Below are 20,670 nucleotides of genomic sequence, written 5' to 3'. Positions count from 1 at the left end.
GAAAAGATCCCCAAAACAATAAACCCTGAAGCCTGGTGTCAAATAAGCAAAGGATTTTTAGAGAATGGCACAAGAAAAGGTGAGAAAGTTAGAAAATGTGATGTAAATAAGAGACCTTGACTAGAACAGAAGAGACAGGTAAATTAGAAGCTGAGATTTTAAAGGTACAGACTTTAAACAGTGGTTGGGGGTAGGAGGTTATGACTTCACTCCAGCTACACTAGTCTCATTGTTACTCTCCTAATATGACACATGTACACCTCCCCTTAGGGGGTCTGCACACACTATTTTTCTGCCTGGAATACTCACTTTAACTAGATATGAATACAGCTAAATTCTGTCATCTTCATATATTTGTTCAAATGCCATTTCTCCAATAACATCCTGTTTAAAATCTGAATCTACCTCCTTACTCTATTCCAGTTTTTCTTTTTTCCACAGCACTTACCACCTTCTAAGAGACTTAACAATTTAACTGAACATAATAAGTAAGTAATTACCCATTTCACTCATTAGAACATAAGCTCCATGAGGGCAAAATCTTTGTCCATTTTGTTCACTGATACAGCCTAAGCACCTAGAACACAAATGACTGATAAATACCTGTTTAGTGCACAAAATGAATGTGAGAAAGATTGTGAAGAAAAAATTAATACGACTTGGTTATATCAGTATAGTATAAAGGAAAAAGCTCTAGACTTGAGAGAAAAGGTCTGGACTCAAATCTAAGCTCAACTCTTACTAGGTAACAAGTGACTATTACCTGGCAAGTGTCTATGAACTTCAGTTACTGATCTATAAAATGGGTGATTGTGAGGATCACACAAGACAAGACACACAAGACAAACAAGACACACAAGGCAAACATGTACAAAAGCAGCAGAGGGACCATAGAATTAATTATTAATTTGAATAATTCAAAAGAGAGTTCAATGTTAAAAGAATGAAAAGAGGGGCATGGCCAAGATGGCAGAGTAGGAAGACCCTGAGCTCACCTCCTCCCACAGGCACACCAAGATTATAACTATTTACAGAGCGACGATCTATGAGAATCACCTGAAGATGCAGAAAAGGTTTTCCACAACTAAACATATAAAGAAGGAACCACATGATTGGTAGAAGAGGCAGAGACATGGTACACTCAAAACCCACATCCTCAGATAGGCAACCCACAAACAGAACGATAACAGAATCCATGGAGAAGTTCTCCCCAAGGAGTGAGGGGTTTGAGGCCCACACCAGACTTCCTAGCCTGGGGTCCTGCACTGGGAAGATGACGCCCCAGAATGGCTGGCATTGAAAGCCAGTGGGGCCTGTATATGGGAGAGCTGGAGGAAACAGAGACTCCACTCTCAAAGGGTGCATGCAAAATCTCACACACTCTTAGTCCCAGCACACAGGCAGTAATTTGAAAAGAGCCTGGGTCAGACCTGCTTGTTGATCTTGGCAAGCCTCCTGGGAGAGGCAGGAGGCAACTGGGACTCCCCCTGGGGACAGATACTGGTGCAGACATTTTGGGGAACTCATTCTACAGTATGAAAACAACGGTATGGGAAAGTGCCATTCTGGAGTCCTCCCTCTAGCATACTAGCACTTGGGGATTATTCGCCCACCAGTGGGCAGGCACCCAAGACCCCCCCAGCCCCACAGTCAGCTGCCCAGGGAACTGGCCACTACCACCACCAGACCAGGCCCAGACCCGCCCACAGTGGACAGGCGCCAGCCCCAGGATTCCCCAGGCCACAGAGCCAGCCACACCAGGAATGAGGCAGAAAAAGGAAACAGGGACTATATTCCAAACAAAGGAACAAGTCAAAACCCCAGAAGAAGGACTAAGCAAAGTGGAAATAAGCAATCTCCCCAGTAGAGTCCAAGGTAATGATCATATATATGCTCAAAGAACTCAGGAGAAGTTCTGAGTGGATGAACACTCATCCATCTGAATGGATGAACACAGTGAAAAGTTTAACAAAGAGATAGAAAACATAAAGAACCAGAGGTGAAGAACACAATCACCAAGATTTTAAAATACACTCAAATCCACAGCAGATTACATGATACAGAGGAACAGATCAGCAAACTGGAAAACAGAGCAGAGGAAATCACCCAAGCTTAACAGAAAAAAGAAAAAATAATTTTTTAAAAAATGAGTATAGTTTAAGAGACCTCTAGAATAACATCAAGTGTGCTAACATCTCATTATAGGTGTCCCAGAAGAGAGAAAGGGGCAGAGAACATAGTTGAAGACATAATAGCTGAAAACTTCCCTAACCTGGGAAAGGAAACAAACATTCAGGTTCAGGAAGCACAGATAGTCCCAAACAGGATCAACCCAAAGAGGACCACACCAAGACACACTGTAATTAAAATGGCAAAAATTAAAGATTAAGAGAGAATATTAAAAACAGCTAGGGGAAAGCAACAAATTACTGACAAAGGAACTCCCATAAAGCTATCAGCTGACTTTTCAGCAGAAACTCTGCAGGCCAGAAGGAAGTGGCATAATATATTTAAAGAGATAAAAGGGAAAAACCTAGACCAAGAATACCCTCCCTGGGAAGGATTTCATTCAGATTTGAAGGAGAGACTAAAAACTTTACAAACAAGCAAAAGCTAAAGGAGTTCAGCACCATGAAACCCCTTTATAAGAAATATTAAAGGGACTTCTCTAAGCAGAAAATAAAAGGCCACAACTAGAAATATGAAAAGTACTGGGACTTCCCTGGTGGTGCAGTGATTAAGACTCTGTGCTTCCACTGCAGGGGGCATGGGTTCAATCCCTGGTTGGGGAACTAAGATCCCGCATGCCACGCAGCATAGCCAGAAAAAAAAAAGGAAAGAAAAAATGAAAAAAAATATGAAAAGTACAAAAGGAGGGGCTTTCCTAGTGGCGCAGTGGTTAAGAATCCAACTGCCAATGCAGGGGACACGGGTTCAAGCCCTGGTCCAAGAAGATCCCACATGCCGCAGAGCAACTAAGCCTGTTTGCCACAACTACTAAGCCTGTGCGCTACAGCCCACAAGCCACAACTACTGAGCCCGCGTGATGCAACTACTGAAGCCCGTGCACCTAGTGCCCATGCTCTGAGACAGGAGAAGCCACTGCAATGAGAAGCCTGCGCACCACAACAAAGAGTAGCCCCCACTCTCCGCAACTAGAGAAAGCCAGCACGCAGCAACAAAAACCCAACACAGCCAAAAATAAATAAATACATTTTTAAAAAGAAAAGTACAAAAGGAAAAATCTCATTGGCAAAGGCAAAATACACAGTAAAGGTAATGGATCAACTGCTTATAAAGCTAGTAGGAAGGTTAAAAAACAAAAGTAGTAAAAATCATCTATATCCACAATAAGCGTGCATCCACAAAAGAATGTAATATATGATGTCACAAATAGTGAACATGGGGGAGGCTGTAAAAACGCAGGATTGTTAAAATGCATTTGAACTTCAGGGATCAACAACTTAAAATAACCAAGTATATACGATTGCTATATATAAACCTCATGGTTACCACAAACCAAAACTCTTTAATAAATACACACACAAAAAAAGAGAAAGGAATCCAAAATAACACTAAAGATAATCATCAGATCACAAGGGAGAAGAGCAAAAGAAGAAACAAAAAAACAAAAAAAGAACCACCAAAAACACCCCCAAAATGATGAACAAAATGGCAATAAGTACATACCTATCAATAATTACTTTAAATACTCCGTTCAAAAGATATAGAATGTCTGAGTGGAAAAAAAGCCAAGACCCATATATATGCTGCCTACAAGAGGCTCACTTCAGATCTAAAGACACACACAGACTGAAAGTGAGGGTATGAAAAAGGCATTCCATGAAAATGAATATGAAAAGAAAGCCAGGGTAGCAATACTTATAACAGACAAAATAGACTTTAAAACAAAAACTAACAAGAGACAAAGAAGGATATTACATAACGATAAAGGGATCAATCCAACCAAAAAAATAACAGTTGTAAATATATATACACCCAACATAGGAGCACCTAAATACATAAAGCAAATATTAATAGACATAAAAAGAGAAATTGACAGCAACACAATAACAGTAGGTGACTTTAACACCTCACTTACATCAATGGACAGGTCATCCAACAATCAATAAGGAAACACTGGCCTTAAACAACACATTAGACCAGACTGAATTAATACCTATACAGAACATTCCATCCAAAACAGCAGAATACAGATTCTTTTCAAGTGCACACAGAACATTTTCCAGGATAGATCACATGCCAGGCCACAAAACAGGTCTCAATAAATTTAAGAATACTGAAATCATATGAAGCATCTTTTCCAACCACAATGGTATGAGACTAGAAAGCAGCTACAAGAAAGTAACTGCAAAAAACACAAACATGTGGAGTATGAACAACATGCTACCAAACAATCAATGAGTCACTGAAGAACTCAAAGAGGAAATCAAAAAATACCTGGAGATAAGTGAAAATGGAAACATAATGATCCAGAATCTATGGAATGCAGCAAAAACATTTCTAAAAGGGAAATTTATAGCAATACATGCTTACCTCAGGAAACAAGAAAAATCTCAAATAAACAATCTAACCTTACACCTAAAGGAACTAGAAAAAGAACAAAACCCAAAGTTAGTAGAACAAAAGAAATAATAAAGATCAGAGTGGAAGTAAATGAAATAGAGAGTAAAAAGCAATAGAAAAGAACAATAAAACTAAGAGCCGGTTCTCTGAAAAGATAAAATTGATAAACCTTTAGCCAGACTCAAGAAAAAAAAAGAGAGAGGGCCCAATTAAATAAAATGAGAAATGAAAAAGAAGAGGGTACAACCAATACCACAGAAATACAAAGGATAAAAAGAGTTTACTACAAACAACTATTCACCAACAAATTGACCAACCTAGAAGAAACAGATGAACTTCTAGAAACACAATCTCCCAGGACTGAATAAGGAAGAAATAGAAAATATGAACAGACTGGTTACTAGTAATGAAATTGAACCAGTAATTAAAACAAAACAAAACCTCCCAACAAACAAAAGTCCAAGACCAGACAGCTTCACAGGTGAATTCTACCCAACATTTAAAGAATAGTAATACCTATCCTTCTGAAGCTATTCCAAAAAATTGAAGAGGAAGGAACACTTTTTTTTTTAATTTTTATTTATTTATTTATTTATTTATTTATTTATTTATTTATGGCTGGGTTGGGTCTTCGTTTCTGTGCGAGGGCTTTCTCTAGTTGCAGCAAGTGGGGGCCACTCTTCATTGCGGTGCGCGGGCCCCTCATTATCGCGGCCTCTCTTGTTGCGGAGCACAGGCTCCAGACGCGCAGGCTCAGTAATTGTGGCTCACGGGCTTAGTCGCTCCGCGGCATGTGGGATCTTCCCAGACCAGGGCTCGAACCCGTACCCCCTGCATTGGCAGGCAGATTCTCAACCACTGTGCCACCAGGGAAGCCCGAAGGAACACTTTTGAACTCATTCTACAAGGTCAAAATCACCCTGACAATTAAAAAAAAAAAAAAAAACACCCTGACACCAAAACCAAACAAAGACACCACAAACAAACAAACAAAAATTACAGGCCAATATCACTGATGAACATAGATGCAAAAATCCTCAACAAAATATTAGCAAACCAAATACATTAATACATTAAAAGGATCACACAGCATGATCAAGAAGGATTTATCCCAGGGATGCAAGGATGGTTGATTATCCACATACACCACACTAACAAACTGAAGAATAAAAATCACACAATCATCTCAGTAGATTCATAAAAAGCTATTGACAAAATTCAATATCCTTTTATGATTAAAAATTCTCAATAAGTGGGTATAGAGGGAACATACCTCAACATAATAAAGGCCACAAATGACAAATCCACAGCCAACATCATACTCAACCGTGAAAAGCTGAAAGCAATCCTCTAAGATCAGGAACAGGACAAGGATGCCCACTCTCACCACTTTTATTCAACACAGTATTGGAAGTATTAGCCACAGCAATCAGACAAGAAAAAGAATCCAAATTGGAAAGGAAGTAAAACTGTCACTGTTTACAGATGACATGATACTACATATAGAAAATCCTACAGATGCCACCAAAAAACTACTAGAAATCATCAATAAATTCAGAAAAGTTGCAAGATACAAAATTAATATACAGAAATATGTTGATTTCTAAACACTAATAATGAACTATCAGAGAAATTAAGAAAACAATCCCATTTAAAAATACATCAAAAAGAATAAATACCTAGGAATCAACCTAACAAAAGAGGTAATAGACTTGTACTTTAAAACTATAAGACAATGATGAAAAAAATTGAAGATGACTCAAACAAATGGAAAGATACACTGTGCTCATGGATTGAAAGAAGTAATACTGTTAAAACAATCACACTATCCAATGCAATATACAGATTCAATGCAATCCCTATCAAAATACCAATTGCATTTTTCACACTAAAACAAATAATTCTAAAATTTGTATGGAAACACAAAAGACCCCAAATAGCCAAAAGCACCTTTCTCTACTTGAGAAAGAACACAGCCAGAGATATTACACTCCTTGATTTCAAACTGCAGTAATCAAAACAGTACGGTACTGGTACAAAAACATACACATGTATCAATGGAACAGAACAGAGAGCCCAGAAATGAACCCACACTTATATGTTCAATTAATCCATGACAGAGGAGGCGAGAAAAGACAGTCCCTTCAATAAACAGTGCTGGGAAAACTGAATAGCAACTTGCAAAAGAATCTGCCTGGACTATATTCTCACACCACATACAAAAATAAACTCAAAAAGGGTTAAAGACTTAAATTTAAGACCTCAAACCATGAAACTCCTAGAAAAAAACATAGGCAGTACACTCTTTGACATCAGTCTTAATACTTTTTTGGATATGTCCTCAGGCAAGAGAAACAAGCAAAAATAAACAAATGAGACTACATCAAACTAAAAAGCTTTTGCACAGTGAAGGAAACTATCAACAGTTGCCTACTGAATGGTAGAAAATATCTGCAAACAATATATCCAATAAGGGGTCAACATCCAAACTACACAAAGAATTCACAATTCAACATCAAAAAGCCCCAAACAACCCAATTTAAAAATTGGCAGAGAACCTGAATAGACATTTTTCCAAAGAAAACATACAGATGTCCAACAGACACATAAAAAGATGCTCAACATCACAAATCATGAGGGAAATGCAAATCAAAACTACAATGAGTTATCACATCACAACTGTCAGAATGGTTATTATCAAAAGGACAATGAACAAGCACTGGTGAGGATGCAGAGAAAAGGGAACCCTTGTGCATTGTTGGTGGGAATGTAAATTGGGCAGCACTATGGAAAGCAGTATGGAGGTTCCTCAAAACACTAAAAATTGAACCACCATATGATCCAAGATATATGCACCCCTATGTTCACTGCAGCATTATTTACAAAAGCCAAGATATGGAAGCAACCTAAGCGTCTATCAATAGGTGAACAGATAAAGAAAATATATGGCACACACACAATGGAATATTACTTGGCCATAAAAAAAGAATGAAATCTTGCCATTTGTGACAACATGGATGGACCTAAAGGGTATTATGCTAAATGAAATAAGTCAGACTGAGAAAGACAAATACTGTATGATTTCATTTATATGTAGAATCTAAAAAACAAAACAAACGACAAACATAAAATTTTAAAAATGAGACTCAATACAGAGAACAAATTGATAGTGCTTGCCAGAGGGAAGGGGGTTGCGGGGGATGAGTGAAATAGGTGAGGGAGATTAAGAAATACAAACTTCCAGTTATTAAAAAAAATTAAGTTATGGAGATGTAATGTACAATTAAGGATTATAAGTCAGTAATATTGTAATAATTTTGTATGGTAACAGATGGTAAGTAGACTTAACGTGGTGATAATTTTGTAATGCATAAAAATATCAAATCATTACGTTGTACACCTGAAACTAATATAGCATTGTTAAGTCAATTATCCTTCTATTTTTAGAAGTTGGAAAAAAGAAAAAAAAAGAATGGAAAGAAGTTCAAGAGTAAGGGCTGAAGGATGTGACTAAAGAACTGGTGCTAATACTTAGAGAAATAAGAAAACTCAGAACAGTAACTTCATTTGGGAACAAGAAAAGATAGATAATGAGTTAAAGTTTCAAACTATAGCTGTGCTAACATAGTGTCACTAGCCATATGTGCCTACTTAAATTTAAATTAATTAAAAGTATGCAAAATTTAAAACTCAGCTCCTCAGTCACACTAGCCGCTTAATGGCCCCTTAGTTTCAAGTGCTTAATGGCCACATGTGCTTAGTGGCTACCGTATTGGACAGTGCAGACCACAGAACATTTCCATCATCACAGAAAGCTCTAGTGGACAGTAATTTATAAAATATGAGTTGACAGCAGAATAGAATTCAAGTGGGTGTCATTTTAATATCCCTGATGCCGGATTCCTATAAAGTTCAAACGTCTTTAGAAGAAATGCAAAATCCAACCACATAATCAATCTGAGTGGGAGTTGCAAACTGTGAATATAAAAATTAAATGATTCGTATTACTTGATTACAAGGTCCTGAGATACATGAACGCTCCCCACTTGGTGGTATGAGGTGGCTGACATGGCAACTATAAATAGCGTTTGGAGAGTCCCAGTAAAGTTACTGACAAGAATCTGGTCAGCATCCTGGCCCAAATCTCTGGTTAGTAACTTGAGATATGCTGGCAAGGCCAAATATTATTTACAACACAGTATTTTTCTTAGTGAGTGTTAAGATGATCTCACTCAAGAGGCAAAACTCCCTTGTCAAAAGTAACTGCAGTTACCTAGAATGGTAACAGCCTTCCTTAATGAGTAAGCATATTTCAACTACAGAAAGACCTAGAATTAAACATATGACTGCTTAAGAGAAGAGAATCAAAGTCAGACGTTAATGTTTTTCTTTTAAGAAAGCTAAGCAAAGGGACTTCCCTGGTGGCACAGTGGTTAAGAATCCTCCTGCCAACGCAGGGGACACAGGTTCAATCCCTGGTCCGAGAAGATTCCACATGCCGCGGAGCAACTAAGCCCATGCAACACAACTACTGAGCCTGCACTCTAGAGCCTGCAAGCCACAACTACTGAGCCCGCATGCCACAACTACTGAAGCCTGTGCACCCTAGAGCCCACATAACACAACTACTGAGCCCACACATCACAACTACTGAAGCCTGTGTGCTCTAGGGCCCACGTGCCACAACTACTGAGCCCACGTGCTGCAACTACTGAAGCCCGCGCACCTAGAGCCCATGATCCGCGGCAAGAGAAGCCACTGCAATGCAAAGCCCACGCACCGCAACAAAGAGTAGACCCCGCTCGCCGCAACTAGGGAAAGCCGACGTGCAGCAACGAAGACCCAATGCAGCCAAAAATAAATTTTTTAAAAAAAGTAAGCTGTAAACTTAAGATTTGTGCATTTACTTTTATAATAAATTTGTAAGAATTCAATAAAGTTTAACAAAAATAAGTATATATACAAACATTTATAACTATCCAAATAAGGTTTGTACCACCCCAAATTATCTCAGGACCATCAGTGCTATGTGTACTATACTTTGAGACACACTAACATATCAAAAAAAGAAAAGGGGAAGGGAAGACCATGTTCTGGGAACAGCAATAATTCTGGTATGTGGCTAGAGTACACAGTAGGTATCAAGGAAATAAGAGACAGCCTGGAAAGGCTGATTTAGACAGATCCTCCTGGAGGACGCTAACTGCTCTACCAAGGAAACTATAATATATTCAGTAGGCAACAGGGATAATACATGCAAATGATATAGATGGAAGACTGTTTATTTACCAAAAAGTTTTCAGCCCTTTCCCTTAATTTCTCCAAAAACATTCCAGCAAAACCTCCATTCTCCAGCCTCCAGTTTCCAATGTGGAGGGACTTCAGAAAGGTAACAGTCCTGGCCTCTCCCCAGCCCTCACACATTCACTCTTTCTCATGGGAAGAGTGACTTACCTGGTTAGTGGCTTCTGAGAGGAGGCATTAAGCACCTGCGGTCAGCTGTTTTTCTCTCTCTCCAATCTATCGGCTATGGAGAGGTTATACTCTAGTCTCTCAGTGCCATGTATGAGGCTTCCCAGAGCTGACTCTGCCCTTGCAGAGGAAATCTGTGGTCCAGCACTACCTGTGACTGAGCATAGCTAATTCAGGGTAAATATTAGGTAGCCCAGATCCAAGCCATATACTACAACCAGCTTTATTGGTAATAAAGCTGACATTTTTACTCCATCTGTCTATATTCTGACACTTAACTTCTCAGTCGATTCTGAACTCAGATGTGGGACAGAGGTATAACTAAATATTACCCCTAAAGCCCAACAAATAAAGAGAGTAAACTCTACTCAGAATTCCTTGATTTGGTTTGGATTTGAAATTAACATAAGCTGTTGAAGATCAGTTTATTAGTAGTATCTTATTTCAGTAATAAGAAAATAAAACCAAAAGGAGTAATACTTGCTTAGCACTTGCTTTTTATTTATTTGTTTATTTATTTTTTATTTTTTATTTTTGGCTGCGTTGGGTCTTCCTTGCTGCACGCAGGCTTTCTCTAGTTGGGGCGAGCAGGGGCTACTCTTCATTGCACCGCGCGGGCTTCTCATTGTGGTGGCTTCTCTTGTTGCGGAGCACAGGCTCTAGGCGCACGGGCTTCAGTAGTTGTGGCACACGGGCTCTAGAGCACAGGCTCAGTAGTTGTGGCGCACGGGCTTAGTTGCTCCGCGGCATGTGGGATCTTCCTGGACCAGGGATCGAAACTGAGTCCCCTGCATTAGCAGGTGAATTCTTTTTTAAGCAACTTTTTTTTTTTTTTTTTTTTTTAAGATTTCTTTATTGACTGATTGATTGCTATGTTGGGTCTTCGTTTTTGTGCTATGGCTTTCTCCAGTTGTGGCAAGTGGGGGCCACTCTTCATCGCGGTGCGCGGGCCTCTCACTATTGTGGCCTCTCTTGTTGCGGAGCACAGGCTCCAGACGCGCAGGCTCAGTAGTTGTGGCTCACGGGCCTAGTTGCTCCGCGGCATGTGGGATCTTCCCAGACCAGGGCTCGAACCCGTGTTTCCTGCATTAGCAGGCAGATTCTCAACCACTGCGCCACCAGGGAAGCCCAGCAGGTGAATTCTTAACCACTGCACCACCAGGGAAGCCCCAGCACTCGCTTTTAAACGGTTCCATAAAGTATCTCATCTGACTACAACAGCACTCCATTTCTCTGCATCCTAAAAAAAGATCACTTAATTTATTACTAGATATTTTTATTAAGTGACCAGAAGGTAGATGGCTCTATAGTAGAAACTTCCTGACATAATGAAGTCTATTTACAGCAGATGTGGTCCATCTCAAAATGATACTTCCAATCTAAGAGAAGTATGATACCAAATAACCATGGAGATTAAGTCTTTAGGGTTTCTTATTCATTTACAGTCCAAAGATAGTTAATTTACACCCAGGCAGTAAATCCCCCATTACTTCTTCTCCTCTCTTCCTTCCTCCTCTGATCTGGCGTCTTCCACAGTCCTCCTCCTCCTCTTTCCCTTTTATTCTCAACACCATTTTCTCTCACAAGTCAAGCAGCAAAATTCACTCACAAAAGGAAACAGGTTGGTCTATCTTTTTAAACAATGCATTATATTTTCTTTTTTTTTAACATCTTTATTGAAGTATAATTGCTTTATAATGGTGTGTTAGTTTCTGCTTTATAACAAAGTGAATCAGCTATACATATACATATATCCCCATAACTCCTCCCTCTTGAGACTCCCTCCCACCCTCCCGATCCCACCCCTCTAGGTGGTCACAAAGCACCTAGCTGATCTCCTTGTGCTATGTGGCTGCTTCCCACTAGCTATCTATTTTACATTTGGTAGTGTATATATGTCCGTGCCACTCTCTCACTTCATCCCAGCTTACCCTTCCCCTGCCCTGTGTCCTCAAGTCCATTCTCTATGTCTGCGTCTTTATTCCTGTCCTGCCCCTAGGTTCTTCAGAACTATTTTTTTTTTTTAGATTCCATATATATGTGTTAGCACCCGGTATTTGTTTTTCTCTTTCTGACTTACTTCACTCTGTATGACAGACTCTAGGTCCATCCACCTCACTACAAATAACTCAATTTTGTTTCTTTTTATGGCTGAGTAATATTCCATTGTATATATTATGAATTTCATTTTGACAGGATCATATATTTTATAATTCATATAATAAGTACAATATAAACTAATGTTCTCTTAATTATGACACTGTATATGATCATGATCTATTCAATAACAAAAGATTTGCAACTTGGATGACAAAGAAAATAGCTTGATGACAACCAAGTAGGTAATTTCCCCTAGAGAACAACATCAAGTGCAGTAATATTGCATAGGGGAAGAAACGCAGCCTCTGGAGGAAGACAGATCAAAGTAGAAATGCTGTCTCTTTTATTTCGTAACTGCATGACTTTAGACAAATTAACTACTCTAAGCCTCTACTTCCTCACCCATAACATACATATAGTGTCACCTCCTTTTCAGAGCTACTCTGAAAATTCAATGAGATAATGTACATAAAGCCTCAGCAGGGTACCTGGTATATTAGGACTTAATCAAATTAAAACTCCTATTACTACTATTACTAGAATTCCTAGCTAGGAACTCAAAGCAGGCTAAGTATTTCATTCAGCATAACTACTAAAATAAGCTCTAATTTTGCCAAATGACATTAAATCGTAAGTCAGGTCACTTGTGCAAATAACCTTGTTGCAGAAATGCATCAGCTCTTACAGGCTTCAGATGTCCTCCTGGGAAACATTTACAAGAGGTTAACTCAGGTTTTTCCTTCTGGAAAATATCTACCAAGGTTTCTGGTAGGTGTTAAATAATACATTATTTTTTAAAGAATGGTGTGTATAAGTAACAGTATGGGCAAGTAAATTAAGTAATTAATTGCTTCCTTAATCAGATATTCTTTTGATCTGAACCATAAGAGTTTATAACCTCTGTTAAAACTGCCATAGAACAGTTTTGACTAACGCAAACCACAAAGAGTTTGCAGTCAAAATTACAACTGGAGAAGTGGTTATCAGTATAGAGGGACAGATGTGAACAAGGGCTTTTTTCCTTCTCTTTTTCATAACATTACAGTAACTTAAAAAAAAAACTGAAAAAATCCAAAACCAAGGCATAAAAATGTCACATATATTGTTGACATTTACTATGATTTTTAGGAATCTAAAACTCCATTCAGAAGCAAGAGCAAAAAGAAATTGTTCATGGAGTAACATGCACTTAAAGGAAAACAGAGGTCCAAAAGTAAACCATCATCCTCAAAACTCTACTCTGCAACTTCAAATAATGAAAATATATGTTCCTGGACAGAAGTAATTAGAACCAACTCATAGGAGACCATGTGACAAGTGTAACAGGTTTTAAATATCACCTAATGCACTAACTTCCAAAATGCAAATCCATCCTTTCCTCTCTATTCTCACTGCCATCATCTTGGTTTAATCCTTCATTATTTCTCACCTGTTCTGCTACAACAGCTTCCCCGAATGGATCTTCCTATATCCATCCTCATCCTTCTCCAATCCATTCTGAACACTGTAGCCAAAGTGACTGCTCTCAAACCCAAACCCAATCTGATCATGTCCCTTCCCGGCTTAATTCCTTCAAGGGCTCTCCATCATCTATCCTCCTACATTGCTTCATTTTTCTTCATCATACTTACCATCATCTGACATACTGTGTTACTTGTCTGTTCACTATCTCCACTCCAATTAGAATGTAAGTCCATAACGGCAGTCTTTGTTCAGTTACGTGTTGCATAGTAAGCAAACATTCACACATAAACGAGTGAAAGAATGAATGGACTGATGACCTACAGGCCAAAGGCCTCCATGACCTGCTTGTGCCCTCCTCTTTTCACTTTACTCCCACCTCTACCAACACTGAATTATTTAGCTACCTAAATACAAGATGCACTTTCATGGCCCCCTGCTTTGCCATATGCTATAACTTCTGTCTGGAATACAAACTCCCCTCACCTTCCAATCAACCTACCACACTATCATCCATATTTTTAAACCATCTTCAGAAAGCTTCCCCTGACCCCCTAGATAAAGTATATTACTCTTTCGTTCCTTTGTGCTGCATCTATACCTGTATCTACATTGACTCTACTCAAAATGTACTGGCATTTGCATCTCCCTTGCTATACTGAATTCTTTGAAGCCAAGGACTATTATCATCTCTTTACCTCCAATACCTAAGAACCTAAGACAGTATCCGTCATAAAGCAACTACTCTATAAATGTTGAGTAAATTAACATGCATGACTACTCTGTAAGGGGAATGAAAGCATGGAGTTTCAAGAAGTTACTCCTCCAATTCCATGATGATAATCAGCCATGAGATAAAAGAATTACAACCAATGACATCATCCAAGGTAATAAAAGAGAAGGAATTATATGAATAACACACATCACCAAATGCTTCCAAAATAATGACATACAGTCACACTCACTCTTTACTAGATATACACACTGGCTCCTTCCTGCTCCATCACTTGCCTTCCCTTTAGGCTCAGCTCTGGTGCTGGCAAACTGAGCCCCAGCTAAGCAGTAGATCACTCTATGAAGAAGCTTTTGATGTTCCATCGAATACAAGTTTTTGTGTTCCCTCATATTTTGATTCAAACTTTAAAACAGTTGTACAGGATTAAATTTTACCACTAGCCACACCTAATCCTGAATTAAAGACCAGAGCCACTGATAGCATAGATTACATACAGTTGGGCCTTCAGTCCATGGAACAGCCACAGAAGGCCTCCCAGACCAGTCACCTTCAGCCATGAGAAGCCTCATCCATTACCCCAATGTGCCTTCCAAACATTACTATTTTTCTCCAAATGCTTTAGACAAAGGCCCCTAAATCCAGCCTTAAGGAACACCTGTCCTACATACTTAGTTCTGAGAGTGTGAACCTGCATATAAATGTACAATCACACAGATGCACACAAATGAATGGACATAGATGTACATTAAGCCATTAGAAAAATTAAAAGTTTTAAATCCAGTCACAGCTAATATAACTTCAAATGAAGCCAGAGGCCAAGATGTGATCCTTGATTCCTTCCTCCCCCACCACTCAGTAACCAAGTTATGGAAAATTTACCTCCTAATACTTTTTCAAACATTATGCCCTAGTTCAGAATCACAGCATTTCTCACTAGGATAATAGTCTTCTAAACGGTCTCCCTGTTTCTGGACTCAATCAAAACTGCATCTCCCATTTGTTGAGGGGTTATGAAACAGGCATTGCACTAAGCGCTTGATCACTTTATATTTTCCAATTCTCACAGCAACAATGCAAAGCAGGAATTATTGTCCTCATTTTCAAAGATGAGGGGTCTAAAGCTCTGAGAGAGGTTAAGTGACTTGCCCAAGTCATGCAGCTGGAATTGTGAAGGAGAAATTCAAACTCAGATCTATGTTTCCAGAAACTATATGTTCAGCTGCTTAAACCTTCAACTCAATCCTCAATGTGACTTTTCTAAAAGGTAAATGTAATCATGTTTTACCCCACATAAAATCCTGCAAACAAGACCACATCTCCAACCCTCATCCCAAGTCATTCTCACCTCTTCCTGCAACACTTAACTCTTAGCAATTCAACCTCTCACTGCTTTACCTGTGAACACAGTTTTTCCACCAAGAATGCTTTTCTCTGGACTTCCCTGGTGGTGCAGTGGTTAAGAATCCACCTGCCAATGCAGAGGACACAGGTTCAATCCCTGGTACAAGAAGATCCCACATATCGCGGAGCAACTAAGCCCGCGCGCCACAACTACTGAGCCCGCGTGCCTAGAGCCCATGCTCCGCAACAAGGGAAGCCACCGCAATGAGAAGCCCGGGTGCTGCAAGAAGAGTAGCCCTCTTGCCACAACTAGAGAAAAGCCCACATGCAGCAACAAAGACCCAACGCAGCCAAAAAAAAAAAAAGCTTTTCTCCTTTGGCAGGCTCCTTCCAATACAACCTTCAAGATTTACTCAGGCAATCCTTACTCTGGAAAGCCTTTGCCCTAACAAATAAATACCCAAATCCGGGTTAAGTGACTATTTGCTATGGTTATCAGCTAAGTTTCTTATCTCACTGTGTTATAACATTACTTTACTAGGCTATCAGTTCCTTATGAGTAAATACTGCATTTTTAAATCTCTCTATTCTTAGTACAGTGAGCATGTAGTAAAGGAAGGACTCATGAATGTTGAATTAATGAATGAATTCATTGGAAGCAGTACAGCTTAAGAATTTGGACCTAAAGTCAACTTGACGCACTTTCGAAATCTAACCTGCCACACAGTGTACCAGCCAATCCTGCAGCAGGCTTCTAAATCTTGTTTATTTCTTCATCTGTAAAATGAGAGATAACTGCACCTACCTCATAGTTTGGAGAGGAGTAAAAGAAATCACAGATTTAGCACAATCTCTGGCACATTGAAAGTACACATTAAACATGAGCAACTTTTTTTTCCACTTTAAAAGTTTATCCATGCTGACAAAACCACATCTCAAAAAATAGCTTTTCCTTGTGGCTTCCATCAGAGCTTAACATTTCGCCAAAAAGTCGTAGTCAAGATGTCTTACAAACAACCTCAACCACAGACCAGGATCTTTCACCTTCTGGTTACAGCAGAGCTCAGTAGCTACCACCACATCCTAAATCACTAACCAGTGTCTGCTGTTTATTGCTTCTAACCCACCCCTCGATTTCCTCCCTCAAAGTCAAAGACAATGTCCCTAAGCAAGCAGAAATCTACCCCACAGAAACCAGTCAGCAGCACCTTCTTCCAGGAACCACTTCTCCCCGCACCCAAGCTTGAGCGAATTAGAAGAGATCCATCATTTGGTACGAACCTAAATTTCTTTAGAGGATCACAATAAAACCCCTTCTATTTATTCCAAGACCTTGGCTTCCAAACTATTAATTCAATACAGAGAATGAATTTCTCGCACTATGAATCCAAGAAAAAGGGTCCCCTGAAAGCCTTCCCCAATAACAGTTCTTCAGGTCTACTACTCTCAAACAGTGACGAAAATCCACCATTTCATCCTTCCCCCTTCCTGACAGAATCCAGGGTCTCATCCACGCTCTCTTAAAAGCGAGATGGTCCGCACTTTCAGGGACCCGAATGCCTTCCGCCCACCCGTGTCACCTCCCTTCCCATCTCGCCGGTGCCCTCCCGCAGCACAGGCCCGGACTGGTCCCTCACCGGCTCCACAGAGCCGCTACTCACCGCTTCTTGGGGATGGTGCCCGACTCCTGCGCGGCGGGAGTGGCAGTGGGCGCCGCCGTGGCGGCCGCCGCCGCCGCTCTCCGCGCTTTGCACTCATTGGTACTCAAAGCCTCCTGGGGCCGGCCCAGCAGATGGCCCGAAAGAACCCGCAGCCTCCGCCCGGCGCGGTCCCGCTCCCTGTCCGCTGCAGAACCGGAGCCGGAGCCCGCGCCCGCGCCCGTCCCGCCCGCCGCAGCCGCAGCCGCCGCCTCCGCCATGGCTTCCGCCTTGTGCCGCCGCCCGGGACCGCTGGGCGCGGGTGAAAGGTCACTCAGAGCTGCGCCCGGCGCGACCATTCGCTGCGGCGCATCCCGGCAGCCACCGCGGCGACTGGGCGGCGGGTGCCATGCGCTTGGAGCTTCATAGACTCAGCTCCCGCCCACCGCACCCGCCCGCCTCCGCGGTCACGCCCCAGACCGCCGACACCTGTCAAGCAGGTGAGTTCGAGCAGTCCCGGGGTTGGTTCGGCCCGGTATGGGCTAGATCGGGAGCCAAACCGCAAGCGCCCCCGAGGTGTCCTAGTGCCCTGGGTGGCCTCCTCGAGTGTGGCCTGAGCCTCTGGAGTAGCTTTCGGGAGTAAACGCCTCGGAGCAGGAGACATGGGCGGTGCAGGGGACCTGACGAGCGAACCAACGCCATCCTTTCCTGCTGCTCCACCTCTGCTCCCCCTTCCTGCGGAGTCACTAAACTAACTCAAAACTGATTCGTGCCTATAACCATTAGAGCAAATAGCTATCATTTTCTCGTCGCCTACTTCGTGCCTGGCACTGTGCTTAATGCTAGATCTCAAGTAAGTAATCTCCATTTTACAGATGAAAAAACTGAGACTTCGAGACACTAAGTTGCCCGAGGGCGTGCAGCTAGTACATGCTAATGCTGAGTTGCAACCTAGGTTCTCTTTCCGTGGTTACTGGGTGCTGCGCCCTTCCTTTCCCTAATGGCGCCAAAGTTTTGTGTTGCTAGAGATAGAATTACCCTACAGGTGCTCTTAAGACTTCTCATTTATCTACAAATTGACTTCATTTTTGGAGAGTGGCACCTGGTGAAATTAGGGGCATATCAATAGGACAGTGCTCCACAATCGTTTTCAGCCAGTTGACTAGATACACTTTTATAAGCCACCTTGCAGACCTCAGCCATCAGAAGTAGAGTTCCTTTTTGCATAATGTGCAAAAGATAAGTCTTGGGAATGGCAAGAGAAAGGGTTGCCATAAGCATTCTAAGCCCATTGAAGTCACCTCCTTTCTGAAGAGCCACCTTCTTGCTAACACAGTCTCTGTGAAAGAGTTAAAATATTCCAGGAGTTATTTGACTGATAGAAAAGAACTATTTAATAGTTCTGAGACAGTTCAGGCAACAGTGAAGAGGACTTGGTTTGTATGCCTGATCTCCAGATCTTAAGAGAGAGTTCAATGTTAAACGTCCAGTCTAACTACAGAATCACTGAGCCCCACTCCTATTTAGCTGCTGCTTCAAACCATTGGCTATCTCAGATAGACTAGGAGTGAAAAAAAGGGGGCAGTAAATTGCTGAGTGTCTAAGGAAAAAAACTCAAGTCTGAGAGTTAAGCAACTCTAGTCTTTGGGCTTCTCACACCGTATCTAGATGTTTCTAGAACAACATTGAAACACCAGCTAGCACATTTGCTTGCAATCATGTAAAATTCATAGATTTCTAGCCAAAATGCTGTATAAGCAACAACTTCCTCAGAATCTTTTTGGAATAAGACAGAGCTATTAATTTTTGCCTGACTCCCAGAGAGCTCAGTCTAATACTATTGGGATGCCTTAAATGTAAGTGTAGTTAACTGACTTCCACAGTCTTTTCCATATTGAGGTTGAACATGCTTCTTGCCAACTCTCAGGAGACAAAATTTATAAATTTTGCCGATATCAACAGAATAACAAAAAGCCTTTTCTCCTGCGTGATGAAAAACTTGATGTAAACCAAAATTACAGTTTTGGTATAAACCATTATAGCTGTGGAAAAACGGCTGATTATATATATTTCAAATATGTGTACGGTAATGAAACACATGTAGGGAGTAAAAACACTTGTTGAGAGCCTATTATGTAACTAACTCATGTGATATGAGATGCAAAAGTATTTAAGCCTATGCTTCATCTACATGGTAGAATTAGCTAGTTAGGAGTTAGAATATATATGGGGAACAAACTGTGTGATACTATCAGGTGGAATAAGTGTGATGTAGGTGACCGTGGTGAAGGATTTCCTAACCCCTCTCCTTACAAGAACAAAGCCCAAGCAGAGTGCCCTGATACTTGTTTCATGCTACCTAAGAGAAACAAATGTTTCACATGAAGCGTGGTCCATTGAGATTCCCACCAAAGGCAAAACCTCAGTGATATCACATTCAGGAGGGCCATCTCTGCAAACTTATTCCTTCTGAGTCCTGGAACACTTGGCCCTTAATAACCTAGATCCCCATGGAGAGGAGACCATAAGTACAGATTCAAAGTGTGAACCCATAACATGTGGAATTTAAATGGAGTGGCCTTTATTTGCATTTACAACATCTCTTCTAATATAAGGCACACAAAAAAGTGAAATTAACTCCTGAAACATGCACCAAATTTCTTTATTGCACTGACTTTCATTACTTATCTTACTACTTTCATTACTTACAATTAATGGAGTTGTTTCCAGTTTGGGACTACTGTGGATAAGGTTGCTATAAACGTTCTTGAATATGTCTCTAGGTGGACATGTAGATAAATTTCTGTAACATACCCATCTAAGAGTGGAATTTCTAGGTCATCAAGTATGCATATATTTAATAGATAATGAAATGCCAAACTTTTCCAAAGGGATTGTACAAAATCGATTCCAGCAGCATGGGAGAGTTCCCATATGAGAGTTCTGACATGTTATTGTCAGTCTATTTAGTTTTAGCTATTATATACTATTATCTTGTTATGGTTTTAATTTGTGTTTCCCTAATTACTAATGAGATCAAGTGCCTTTTTGTGTGTGTTTATTGGCCATTTGGATATCATCGTTTGTGAATGTGTAATAAAGGTAGATCTCCTGTATTACCTTCTAGAAGCCTTACAGTTTGTCCTTTCACATTTACACCTACAATTTACCTGGAATTGATTTTTATTTATGGTGTAGAGATCAGGTTTCTTTTTTTTTTTCCAATATGAGTATCCAGTTGTTTCAGCACCACTTGTTGAAAATATGTTGTTCTATAATACATTGCCACCTTTGTCATAAATCAAGTGTCCATATAGCATTAGTCTGTTTCTGGGC

At 40.4% G+C, this 20,670-nt stretch overlaps 1 protein-coding gene across 1 annotated transcript in view; it reads right to left on the bottom strand.

The window, feature by feature from the left end:
* AGPS (alkylglycerone phosphate synthase) overlaps window positions 1-17,662 on the bottom strand; it is a 143,709-nt gene extending 126,047 nt beyond the window's left edge. Inside the window, exon 1 of the mRNA XM_007190415.2 lies at window positions 17,359-17,662. Coding sequence (XP_007190477.2) covers window positions 17,359-17,615 — 257 coding nt within the window. The 5' untranslated portion in view covers window positions 17,616-17,662. The remainder of the gene's footprint in view (window positions 1-17,358) is intronic.
* Window positions 17,663-20,670: the final 3,008 nt, after the last annotated feature.

This window comes from Balaenoptera acutorostrata, chromosome 8 (assembly GCF_949987535.1).
Source record: "Balaenoptera acutorostrata chromosome 8, mBalAcu1.1, whole genome shotgun sequence".
Lineage (NCBI taxonomy): Eukaryota > Metazoa > Chordata > Mammalia > Artiodactyla > Balaenopteridae > Balaenoptera > Balaenoptera acutorostrata.
Note: the sequence above shows the minus strand (reverse complement) of the source record. Positions and strands in the feature narration are given on the sequence as shown.